At 64.2% G+C, this 10918-nt stretch overlaps 4 protein-coding genes across 4 annotated transcripts in view; 2 read left to right on the forward strand and 2 right to left on the reverse strand.

Moving 5' to 3' along the window:
- Positions 1-81: 81 nt before the first annotated feature.
- Positions 82-2160, forward strand: H696_02994 (hypothetical protein; the record flags this gene model as incomplete). The annotated part of the gene is made up of 4 exons (XM_009496879.1): positions 82-249; positions 342-570; positions 825-1948; positions 2150-2160. The coding sequence occupies exons 2-4, from the start codon at positions 380-382 to the stop codon at positions 2158-2160; spliced, it is 1326 nt and encodes a 441-aa protein (XP_009495154.1). The 5' UTR covers positions 82-249; positions 342-379.
- A 621-nt stretch (positions 2161-2781) lies between these two features.
- Positions 2782-3720, reverse strand: H696_02995 (hypothetical protein). The gene is made up of 2 exons (XM_009496880.1): positions 3343-3720; positions 2782-3162 (listed from the first exon to the last, which is right to left on the reverse strand). Exons 1-2 carry the CDS (start codon positions 3637-3639, stop codon positions 2848-2850), a joined length of 612 nt encoding a protein of 203 aa, XP_009495155.1. The 5' UTR covers positions 3640-3720; the 3' UTR covers positions 2782-2847.
- Positions 3721-4241: 521 nt separating this feature from the next.
- H696_02996 (hypothetical protein) lies at positions 4242-6428 on the forward strand. Its single transcript, XM_009496881.1, has 6 exons — positions 4242-4803; positions 4990-5101; positions 5185-5522; positions 5688-5873; positions 6021-6115; positions 6230-6428. Exons 1-6 carry the CDS (start codon positions 4304-4306, stop codon positions 6406-6408), a joined length of 1410 nt encoding a protein of 469 aa, XP_009495156.1. The 5' UTR covers positions 4242-4303; the 3' UTR covers positions 6409-6428.
- A 292-nt stretch (positions 6429-6720) lies between these two features.
- Positions 6721-10918, reverse strand: part of H696_02997 (hypothetical protein) — an 8155-nt gene continuing 3957 nt past the window's right edge. Inside the window, exons 4-9 of the mRNA XM_009496882.1 lie at positions 10500-10787; positions 9662-10313; positions 9384-9522; positions 8440-9276; positions 7047-8223; positions 6721-6938 (exon numbers count right to left, since the gene is read on the reverse strand). Of these exons, the coding sequence (XP_009495157.1) occupies positions 6751-6938; positions 7047-8223; positions 8440-9276; positions 9384-9522; positions 9662-10313; positions 10500-10787 (3281 nt within the window). The 3' untranslated portion in view covers positions 6721-6750. The remainder of the gene's footprint in view (positions 6939-7046; positions 8224-8439; positions 9277-9383; positions 9523-9661; positions 10314-10499; positions 10788-10918) is intronic.

The raw sequence follows: 10918 nt of genomic DNA on the forward strand, positions 1-10918 counted from the left end.
GCCAGCACGGGCCCCCGGCGTCGGATAGCGAACAGAGTCCTTCCCGCGTTGTTTGGAGGACTTCTTCGGCATCCCCTTCACCCCCAGCCTCCGCCCGGAGAAGGCTACCCACTCCCCTCCTCCTCCTCCTCACCCTCCTCCCCCCCGCGCACACACATACACACATACACACCGACCCGCCTCTTCCCACCCCTTTCGCTCCCCCCCCCTCCTCCCGCTGCCTTTCCCTCCTGCCCCTTCACCGAGAAGGTGCGTCCGGGCTTTTCAAGCCTTTTCCTTTCTTTTTCTCCTCCGCCGCCCCTCGCCTTCCGTGCATTTTCCTAACTCCCTTTCACATTCAGGCGAGCAACGACCCGGCGCGCGTGCGTGTCCCCTCCACATGCTCTCCAAGCGGCCGTTCGACTACGAGCTGGCCTTCCAGGTCCCGGCTCAAGGCGCCGCACTGCCAGCCCCGGCAGCTCCGGATGCTGCCGGCGACGCCTCCATGCTCATCGACCCGCACTATCCACATCACTATCCGAATGCGGCCCGTGTCTCCGGGTCGATGATTGGTGTGCCTAAGCGTTGTCGGTGCGTGCCCCCCCCCCCCCCCCCCCCCTTTGCACACATAGTGTTGGTTGCTTTCGCTGCCTTCATCCGCCTTCTCTCTCCTTCTCTCCTTCCCCTCCTCCACATCCCTTCTTCTCTTCCTCTCCTCCTCCCTATCTCTTCTTCTCTCTTCTTCTCTCTTCTTCTCTCTTCTTCTCTCTTTCTCTCTCCACTCACCTGGAATCGCCCCCTTCCCCTCCGCCTCTTTCCACTGGGCTGGCTCGTGTCTTCGATAGTCTTGTCTATAATGCCGCGGTTCCCTCTTCCCCCTGGCCGGGGGCAATGGATTCCCCGGACATCGGCATGACCGATCACCACTTGTCGCCCGTGCTGGACCCGCTGGCATCCCATGCAGCCAATGCTTTTGGCATCTCGACCGATCGGCATGCCGCCTTCCCGGGGTCTTCGCGCGCGCCGGGAACACCCTCACGTGGGTCTCCCCCTCCTCGGCCGTCCACCGCGATTGCGGGCGGTCGCCGCCGCACGGCTCCCTCTCCTCCTCCCGATGATGACGCATCTCTCGGGACACAGGAGGCCTCCTCCACGGGCGACTCGATGGCCGGTGGCATTGTGCGCCCGGCCACGGCGCGCGCGCGTGTTGGCTCTGCTTCCACGGGTGCCGGCCCCTCGGCCGGTGGCAACAGCAACCCTCCCGGTGCCGGGGGCTCGAATGGTGGCACGCGCCTGGCCTCCGAGCCGGAGCACCTGCGCTGCTTTGTCCCGAGCCAGCCCTTCGATTCGGATTCCTTCGTGCATGAAGCACAGGGTGCGCTCGCCCAGACGGCGCGCAAGCGTCTGAACCGGCTTTCGCGAGCCCATCGCCACTCGGGAGCCCCGGCGGCTGGCAACGCATCGCCGCCCCCCCGGGCCCGGCGGTCCAGCGTCGACCTGGACATGGACTCCGTGTCGCCGGTCCTCCGGTCGCTCGGGTTTTCCGGCGGCTCCGCGCCAGCCAGCTCGCCGCCATTCAGCCCACTGTCCTCGTCTCCCGGAATGGGGCTGACTGCGGCCGGGGCCGTTGGCGCGTGCCTCTCTTGCGGCTCGCGCAATGTCCAAGTCACCGCGCCCCCCACTGGCCCCGTGCGCGTTCCTGGCCTGGGCTCCTCCTCGCTGTCGGCATCGGATGTCGGTGGTTCCGATGAGGAGATCTTCCTTCATCCGGCCACCGGCAAGCCGCTATTCACTCAGGAGCAGGCTCGAAGCTTGGTTTCCCGGGCTGCCGACGAGCGAGAGCGCCACCTGCGCGAGGAGTTTGCCATCATCCTGCAAAACCAGATGGCCGAGCAGTTTGCCTCCTTCACTCGCTTCAATCAGGACTATCTGGACCGGTCAATGCGCGATCGGGACACCAGCTGGAGCTGTACGTTGATTGCCCTTCCTTCCCTTTGGGTTCCAGCGATCGCTCTCCTCTCTCTCTCTCTCTCTCTCCCTCCCTCTCTCCCTCTGCCCCGGTCGCTCACTGCCCTCTTTACTCACCATCTGCATGCGCACGCTACTTCCTTCTTCCCCTCCCTCCCCCTCTCATTTCTCTTCGACTTTGGTTCTCCGGCGGCCCTCTCAGACCTCAACTAGGCACCCATCCATGCTTTCCCCCTCCTTGTTTCAGATCCCAGACGGCCCCCTTTTCTCTGCTCCTTGCGGTCGGGACGCGAAAGGCATGCTCACGCAATCGCTCCCATGCCCCCGTGTCCATCGCTCAAGGGGAGGTGCCCAGAACCACCATTGTATCATATTCTCCCCCCTGCGGCGGGGTCTTACTGTCTTGGATAGGACATTTTCGCCCCCGCTTCTACAGTTCCCCTCCCTTCCCCCCCCCCCTCTCTCTCTCTCCTTTCCACTCTGTTCTCCAGTGTCCCTGCCCTTGCTCCGGCATTTGTCTCATTTATCTTCTCAGGAGGGAATGTAGCAAGCATGAGCAATGCTCATATGTATGTCTATATGTATCTTCCCCTCTCTCTCTCTCTCTGTGTGTATGTGTGTGTGTCTGTGTGTATGCGCGTGTTTGCACGTTGATGCAGGTCTTCTCGCCTTGACGAGTCATTTGTCCACCGCCTCTCGGCGACGTGAGCATCCTCTCTGCACACGTGTGTGCGCGCGTGTGTGCCGATGCACGCCTATGCACCATGTCCCTTCCCCTCCCCGCACCCCCCCCCTCTCTCTCTCTCTCTCTCTCTCCTCTTCACAATATAGCAATAGCGATGCGTCTTCATCTATTTTCCGATCTCCCTTTATCCTTCTCCCTCTTTCCCCCTGTGTGTCCTACTCATTCACCGGAGCCGGCCCAGCGGTCCAATACTGCGGGCCGTAATCGGCGAAAAGCTCCTCCCCGGGCTGGATATCACGCAGGGTAATTACCTCAGCCAAGAGGAGGTGCGGGCGTCGGCGCCACGCCACATTCCGTCGGTCGGCGCGCGAACTGTGGTTGATATACCGGGCAGGCATGGACTGTAGCAGTGGCCCAGCATCGACCCAAGGTGGGGCGGCGCCGGCGTTGATGCCGGTTTCTGGATCGGCCAGCTCCATGGTGAACGCAAGGCATTGGTCCCAATCCGGCTGGTTGGACCGGTGGATGGCCTGGGATCCGCGACCCGGCAAAGGAAGCAGGAGGATGTCAGTGCAAGGGTCAGGAAACTGGAGATCAAGCGCAACGCGGCAGTGGCAGCGACAGGGTGCCCTTAGGTTGCAGATGTCTCTGCGAGTCGGAACGGGGGGAAGGGGGGGGGGGGGGGGGGGGGGGGGGGGGAGGCGGCATACCCATTCGGTCGGCAGGATGCCACCGTAGACTGCGATCACTTGGCCAGCTGGCAGGCGGCGTGCCGCAAAAAGACCCAGGCCCACCTCCGGGCCGAGGGTCGACCTGGTCACATAGAGCCCGGTGGCTCGAACGAAGCGGGGATGATTCAGCCGCAAGTCAGCCAGGCAGCTCGGGCTGACGGGCAGGTCGGCCGGGTAGCTGGCCGTGCCCGCATCCACCGGCTCGCCGGCTGCCGGCAAAGTGACATACGGATCAGTCAGGCGGTCAGGCGTATCACAGGGAGGGATTGCTGACATGGCGCTGGGCTGTGCAACGGCGAGGGCGAGGAGGATGTCACCGAGAGGCAAGGAGGAAGGCGGGGCATCACTCAGGCGGGGAGATATCCTGCCTGGATGGGCCCGATCAAGGTGAGCATCATCCTCTTTGGGAGAAGGCTCCAAGTCGGGCCGGAGCCCGTCGCTGCTCGGGCTGGGCAAGATCCTCCCCCCCCCCCTGCTCTGCTTGCTGCTTGGGTCCTTCGGATGCTGTGGAGGGCGGGTGGAGTGGAGCAGGATTCTCGGGATTGTTAGGCACCAACGGACGACCACAGCTTGGAGAAGGGAGCCGAGGCGCCAATCACACGATCCGGTCACACTGGTACGTTTCGGCCGAATGCGTTGGCATTCCTCCGGTTGGATGCCCACGCTTGGGCTAGCTTTCCCGCCTTCCTGTGGTTATTGCAGGTCTCTTTTTTTTTTTTTCGGCCCCCGCAGCCCAACTTGGGCCCGGCTCCCGGGGGGATCTACACCGCCCGTTTTCACTAGCGCCCGCTTTCCTCCTTCTCCTCTCCTTTACTCTCTGCGCCCGTGCTGCTCTCTGCCGGCTCCCCGCCCCCCCTCCCTCCCTCCCTCCCTCCCCCTCCCGCTTGGCTCTCCTGTCACCCCGAAATTCAGCCTCGTCTCGTGCGACCGGCCTCCGCTGATGTCCACGGCTTCCGCCAGCACCACCCCCGCGGCTCCCGCGGATGCCGGTGTCGCCAGCTCCTCGGCGTCGGTCGACGTGGCGGCCCTCCTCCGGGAGATCACCATGCGTGGAGAACGCGCCCGACTGGAGGGAGACCTGCTCGTCTTCCCAGCCTCAGCATCGCCGGATGGGCGGGAATTGTCCTTCCCCCGAGCCATGCCGACCAACTTCCGGCGTCTGTTCGGCCAGCAGGACCCCTACCCCCTGGATGTGGTGTGGTTCCTGCTGGAGCATCGGGCCACAGATACGGTGACTTACACCAATGAGGCCAAGGTGGCCGGCTTTTCCACGGTTTTCCTGGTCGACCGGACCGACATCACCAAGTACCTGACCGGGGCCAGTGAGGTGGCCGTTTGCATGTCGGCCGGGCCGGCTGGAGCTGGGGCTGCTGGCGCTGGCGGCCGCCTCGCTGGTCAGGCTGACACCGGCCCGGCTGCCCTGAAGCGCCGTCGTCATGAGTGCGTCTTTGCCCCTGCTGCCACCGGGCCTGCAGTTTTGGATGTTGCCTCCTTCCCGTCTGACCTCGCCCTCCCCGCCATGTGCGCCGTCTGCGTGTGTGTGTGTGTGTGTCTGTATGTGTGTGTGTGTGCCCTTTCCCTCCTGCTCGTCTATTTGCCCGACTTCCCCCCCCCCCTGCCTCACAGCGAGTCCGGCATGTCGGTCCCTTCGGGCGCGGCCTTCGACTACGGTGATCCGCATGGCCTCGAGCGGGTCTTTGTCAATCGTCACAATTACCTGCTGTCGGATTCAACCGGGGTGTGTTCCAGCCCTTCGGCAAACCTGAGCACCGGCCGACATATTCTAACCTTTCTGCCCCGCCCGGCCTCTTCTCCTGGCAGTCGTTCGAATCGGTGCAGCAGGTTCTCAAGAGCCTGGATAGTCAGGCTAAGCAATCGGCCGCGGCCGCTGGATCGCGGCATCCAAGTGCACTTGCCGGGGCCGCTGGGCGCACCGGCAGCAAGGCCCCTGGCGCCCGGCCCGTGGCGGGCGGCTCTTCCGCCACGGCAAGCGGGGCTCCTGGCTCCGGGCGGAGTCGCTCCTCGGGGCACCCGGTGGCCAGGGATTTGGCCGGATCCGGCAACTGGCCAGCTGACAATACCTTCATCATTGTGGTTCCCTCTGGCACGTCCGCGCTCCTGACCTTGCAGAACATCAAGCCCTTCTTCACAGAGAGCAAGTGCGTTTCCCTCTGCCCTGAGCTGCTGTCGCTGCTGCTGCTGCTGCTGTCGCTGCTGCTGTTGCTGCTGTTGCTGCTGTTGCTTTTTTCTCTCACTTTCCTCCTCGCCCGCCTCCCTTCGGGGGTCCTGGGGGCCGACCGCGACTGACCACCCCACTTGAGCAGGTACATCCCGCATACGGCCATCCCGCGATCGGAGATCCAGCGCGGCTCCTTCAAGGTCGAGCGCACTCTCGGCCCAGGCGTACGGCCTGGCGCTGCGGGGGCTGCGGGCCCTGGCAATGCTCCGGGCGCCGCTGGCGGCCGCACTGTGACATTCATCTTCAAGGACAACCCCCAGCCTGGGGACTGGTGCGTCATGCGATCTTCCTTCCCCTTTCCGATGAAGCCATTCTCGGCTGGCTGACGCTCCTTTTTGTTGCCCGGCCGCACTCTCTTTCCCTGTCCCTTTCCCTGTCCCTTTCCCTGCCTCTCTGCTCCGGTGATTGGTCGCTCCAGGGACAAGGTCATCTGTGTGATTGCCAATGGCAAGGAGTGGCAGTGGCGAACGTGGCCCGCCGGCTGGAACACCCCAGCCGACATTTTCAACCGCTGTGCGTCTTTGCTTGCAAATGCGCATGTGCTTCTTGCTTTTCCCCCTTTCTCCTGCCACCCTCTCTCTCTGCCCCCTCCTCTTGGTGCTTCCGCTGACGCATGCGCCCATTCAGCCCTTGGTCTGTACTTCAACAATGCGGGCACCCAGTTGGACGACAACTTGAAGCGCTGGAACCTGAAGGTCCTTCAGGTGGAGCGTCCATCCGGGTCGGGGCAGCAGATGTCCAACCCCGGCTCCAACCTTGTCCCCCGATTCTGGGAGTTGATTGATGGTGCTCTGATGCGGCGGTGACGTGTGTGTGTGTGTGTGTGTGTGTCTACATGCATGTGTGCGCGTGCTCACGACTTTCCTCTTGTTTTTCTCCTCCTCTTCCTCCTCCTTCTTCCCCCCGTCCGGCCTGCCAGCCGCATGGCCTTCTCCCACGTCTCCTGGTCCTTCTGGCATTTGCCTGGCCATCCCTTGCATGAATGGCGCTTGTTAGGGGCACGACCTCCCGTGAATACAAATACGAACACACTTGGCCAGAGTCGAGCACAACAGCATACACACGCGCGCACAGTCACATTATCACATATGAGTAAAAAAATGATGAGGGGGGGGGGGGGGGGGGGGAGGGGAGAGCATAGCCGTATATTACCGTGCACCAAGCCCTGTCGAGCCTTGTCCAGGGCCAGCCCGTCGTAGCAGGGATGCCATGAGGAGTGCAGGGCTGGCCGCGGAGACTGCCGAGGTGGCTGACGCTGCTGGAGTCGCTTGGGCTGCAGGGGCAACCGGCTGCGAGGTGGCAGCCGGCATGGCAGCCGGACGATGCGGGGCCGATTCTGGCGAGGGAGGAAAAATGCAAAATGAGTGTCTGCAAAAAGAGGCAGATGGAGGACAGGCAGGAGGCGAGGCAAGGCCAAGGGCGCGTGAAAAGGGAGGGTACATACCTGAGCCGGTCGGGCGATCCATGATGATGAGCGTTCCGGAGGAGGGGAGCATCCCGGGACGCCGCAGGGCGGCCGCCGGTCCGGGCGGGACCGGGCGCCGGGCAGTGGCCAGAGCTGACGCCGGCATCGGGACCAATGCCACGCACGTGGATCCAACATAGCCTGGGGTGTCCGAGCAGTGGGACGAATCCAACTTCTGCCCGGGCAGCGATGACTGCCAGGGGATGGCGAACTTGTCATCATCGCCATCATCATCATCATCGCCATCATCATCATCATCGTCATCATCATCATCATCACCGCCACCACCGTGGCCCAGCTCGGGGTCTCCCTCCGCCGAGAAAGAGGCAGAGGCGGCGGGGCCGGTGGCCGGGGCGGCGGCCTTGTGAAGAAGACGCCGCGCGGCATCCACCGCTCCGGTGGTCGGTCGCAGGACGCAAATATGCCCGCAGCCCGAGGGACAGGACACAAATCGAGCATACCACCGGCGCGAGCAGTGCACATGTGCCCCATGCCCGCAGCCCATGCACCAAGACGCCAGGCCGCCAATCGGGTCTCGGCAGACGCTGCACCTGGCCGGGGCCTGGCGGCAGCGGGCGCACAAACGCCGACGGGCCCGGTGACCAGCTCGAACATCCCCCAGAGGGATGCCCGAGGTTTCCAAAACCGCCGCCGTCGGGGAAATGCTGGCCAGGCAATGTGAGCAGCCCACCTGCACAGAGGTGAATTGCTGGGACAGCTGGCTGACCGCCGGCAGGGGGGCAGTCCTGATGAGGCTGGCTGCGGTGACATGTTTGCGGAAGCGCCGCAAAAGGTCCACATACGCCAGGAGCCATTGCTCCAGACGGGCTGGCGGGGCAACTTGCGCCAGCACCGGGGCCGGGGCATGGCGCAATAGCAAGACCACCGTGGCGCACATTTGCACATGGCCAAGCTCCGTGTAGAGGTCGAGCATGCGCAGCAGGGCAGACTTGGCGAAGGCCGGCACAGCAAGGGTGCAGCGTGACACCAGGGACTCACCATCCCCGGTCGGGATGTCGGCACCGGTGGCATTGGTCGGGCCACGGCCATCGGCAATGTGCAGCATGGCGGCCGTGATGGAACCCAGAGGGTCCAGGGAGATTGGCCGCTCGGGCATCGGTGATGCAGGGCCCCGACCCGGACGCCAAAGCAAGGGCTGGGTCCCATGCACCCAAGGCAGGACCGGGGGCAGGGTGTGTCAGGGTGAAGGGGCCACGGTTGGGGGCAGAGAAAGTGGCACCCGTGAGGCGAGCTCAAATGGGGGGATGGGGGGATGGGGGAAACAGAAACACAAAGAGAGGCACAGGGAGGGAGGGAAGAAAGGGGGGGGGGGCAGCGAGCGCGAAAAAGCACGAAGGGGGATACAACGCACGGTGTCAGGCACATTAGATTGGCCATGTGCCGGGGGTCTGTCCTCCGGGAGGGTGTCATGAGGGCAAGAAATGCCGGCGCCAAAGATGCGGAACCCGGCACCGGGAGCCGCCATACGCGCTGGAGGCCCCGGTCTTCCCCTACTGCCCGGTGAAGGGGGGAAGACAATCACCTGCGGCGGGCCGTCGAGGGAAGATCGATCCGATCCCGGGGCCACATATTGCAACTGGCCATCGGCCGGGAGCTCGGCGTGGTCAGCGGCCGCGCCCGAGGGGCAACCGATGACATTGCAGTTGGCAGCCGCCGCAATGCCTCCAGCACACATGTGCCCTCGGGACAGGGTGGCATCCAGCGCGCGAATTGACAGCCCCGCCCCGGAAAGCATTGCATCGCGCCGGGCCCGCCGGGCCAAGGCAACTGCCTGCGTCTGCTGGGCGGACTCCCCGGCAGGGGGATCGGCCAGAGGGAATAGGGTCTGCTCTGCGCCCGACCAAGCCAACAGAGGTGTGGCCTCTTCCGGGCCCGATAGCGTGGACGGAGTCAAGCTGGGCACTCGGGAAAAGATTTCGGCCAGCAGCCGCCAATTGGCCGCCACATGCGCCGGCTCACGGGCCTCCTCAGCCAGGCGGGCATTCCACTCGAGGGCCTGGGAGAGGGTGCGTGGCCCGGTCGTCAAAGCCCCGTCCAGGCTGATGATGTAGGCATCCGCCAGGTGGCAGAAAGTCCGCCAGTCGAAGGTCCACGTCGGCAAGATGGCACCCAGTTGGGGCATCATCTCGTGGGCGGATTTCCGGACGACCACCCGCCGGGCTGGCAAATGCGCCGGAGTCAAGCGCCTCTGCACGTTGCGGGCGGGGGGGGGGGGGGGGGGGGGGGGAATGCATGGCAAAGCAGAAGGTCAGAGGCAGGTGAGTGATGTGCTCCGATCGCGGCAGGCAAGCGCACATGGGGAAGGGAGCCATTGGCTGCCGGATGCAGACCCTCCGAGTCGGGCATCGAGTGGCTCGACTCATTGAGGGCCCCGCTCAGAAGGAGATGTGTTTCGGAGATGAACTCCGCCACATATTCCGACGCGTAGCCAGTCCTGTGCCCGAGGAGTAGAGGGGCGGCGGGAGGGGGGGGGGGCGGGGGAGGCGCGCGGGGAGCACAGATATGTAGGTGAGTTGAGGGTGAAGGGGAGAGGCAGCATCAGCAGACGGGCTCTTGAGGATGGATGAACACACTCGTAGAAGGCATCATCACGCGCGGCAGCCCGGTCCAGATCCAGGAAGGAGGACGCCCGGCTGAGTGTGGGTGCCGGGCCTGGGGCCGGATCCAGCAGCGACCGGAGCCGGGGGTCAAACTCCTCACCCATGGCGTCGCCAAGATCCGGCGAGCCAGGGGGCCCCGCCGCCCCGCGGACACTGGGCTGTGTGCGGCCCCGAGCCGGAGACAGGGTATTGCCCGCGGTCCCGGCATTGTTGGGTGGCGAGGCGGATGTCGAGTGGCGCTCAGTGGGAGAAGGCGGGGCCGACAGGCTCAGAGAGGCCGAGCTGTATGTATCATCCAGGGCCGAGTCAAACAGGCTGTCGGAGGAGGAGTATGCTTGACCCCCGCGTGGATAGAGGGAGGTCCCATGGCGGTGCCCGGCACCGTGAAGCAGGCCGTCCGGCAGCGGGGGCGCCGGCGGGGGGCCCCCGCTGCCGGGGCCAGCCACCGGCGTCGATCCGGGAAACTCACCGAGCAATGGCCCGAGCAATGTGGACGCCGGGATGGACAGCCCGGTGTCCAGCAGGCTGCGATCTCCCTCGGCCGCTGGCCCAAGAGAGAAGAGGCTCCCGTCGGCGGCCCACGAGAGCGAGGCCGGTGACAGGGAGTCGGGGATACAAATGCCATCTGTGTTTGCGTGAAGGGGGAAGGAGATATTTCCGCCCATGCGAGTGTGTGTGTGTGTGTGTGTGTGAGCGTGTGCGCGCGCGTTTCGCCCATCCCCAAATGGACAAACACGCATGACGGAAACAGACTATGGGTCAGAGCGAGAGGGAGACAGGAAGAGGAGGTACGAAAGAAGGAGGTACGCACAAGTGGCCATGGGTAGCCGGCAGAAGATGCCGTCTTTGCCACAGGACCACATGGAGTCGCCCTCGTCGCCCATCCAGATGTCGGTCGGCTGGTCCTTGTGCGCGCGAACGGCATACAAGGGAAGAAGAGGCCGGCGGACATCCCACACATAGACCTCCTGGTTGCCAGAGAGCGAGCAGGAAGCCACTTGCAATGTCGGGATGTCCGGGTCTTCATAGAGCTGCGGCCGGACCTGGTCAATCCATTCCGACTGGATGTTCGACTGGCGGAAGGTGACGCGAGCCGTATCTGACACTTGGGGGAAGGAGTAGCGGCAGGTCTCGGTATTGACATCCCAGATCTTTTTTTTTTTTTTTTTTCACCCATACAGATCTCATCCACAGGTCAGGAACCGGGACTCCCAGTTGCCAAGTGAGGGG

Source organism: Fonticula alba (genome assembly GCF_000388065.1).
Source record: "Fonticula alba strain ATCC 38817 unplaced genomic scaffold supercont2.4, whole genome shotgun sequence".
In the NCBI taxonomy this organism is placed as follows: Eukaryota; order Rotosphaerida; family Fonticulaceae; genus Fonticula; species Fonticula alba.

Bases quoted from the DNA above. Each gene is read 5' to 3' on its own strand.
- H696_02995 (XM_009496880.1), bottom strand. From the start codon at position 3,639: ATGTCAGCAATCCCTCCCTGTGATACGCCTGACCGCCTGACTGATCCG. The intron at 3,163-3,342 runs GTATGCCGCCTC...CGCGGATCCCAG, and splicing joins GCATCCTGCCGACCGAATGG to GCCATCCACCGGTCCAACCA.
- H696_02996 (XM_009496881.1), top strand. From the start codon at position 4,304: ATGTCCACGGCTTCCGCCAGCACCACCCCCGCGGCTCCCGCGGATGCC. The intron at 5,874-6,020 runs GTGCGTCATGCG...TGGTCGCTCCAG, and splicing joins AACCCCCAGCCTGGGGACTG to GGACAAGGTCATCTGTGTGA. The intron at 6,116-6,229 runs GTGCGTCTTTGC...GCGCCCATTCAG, and splicing joins AGCCGACATTTTCAACCGCT to CCCTTGGTCTGTACTTCAAC.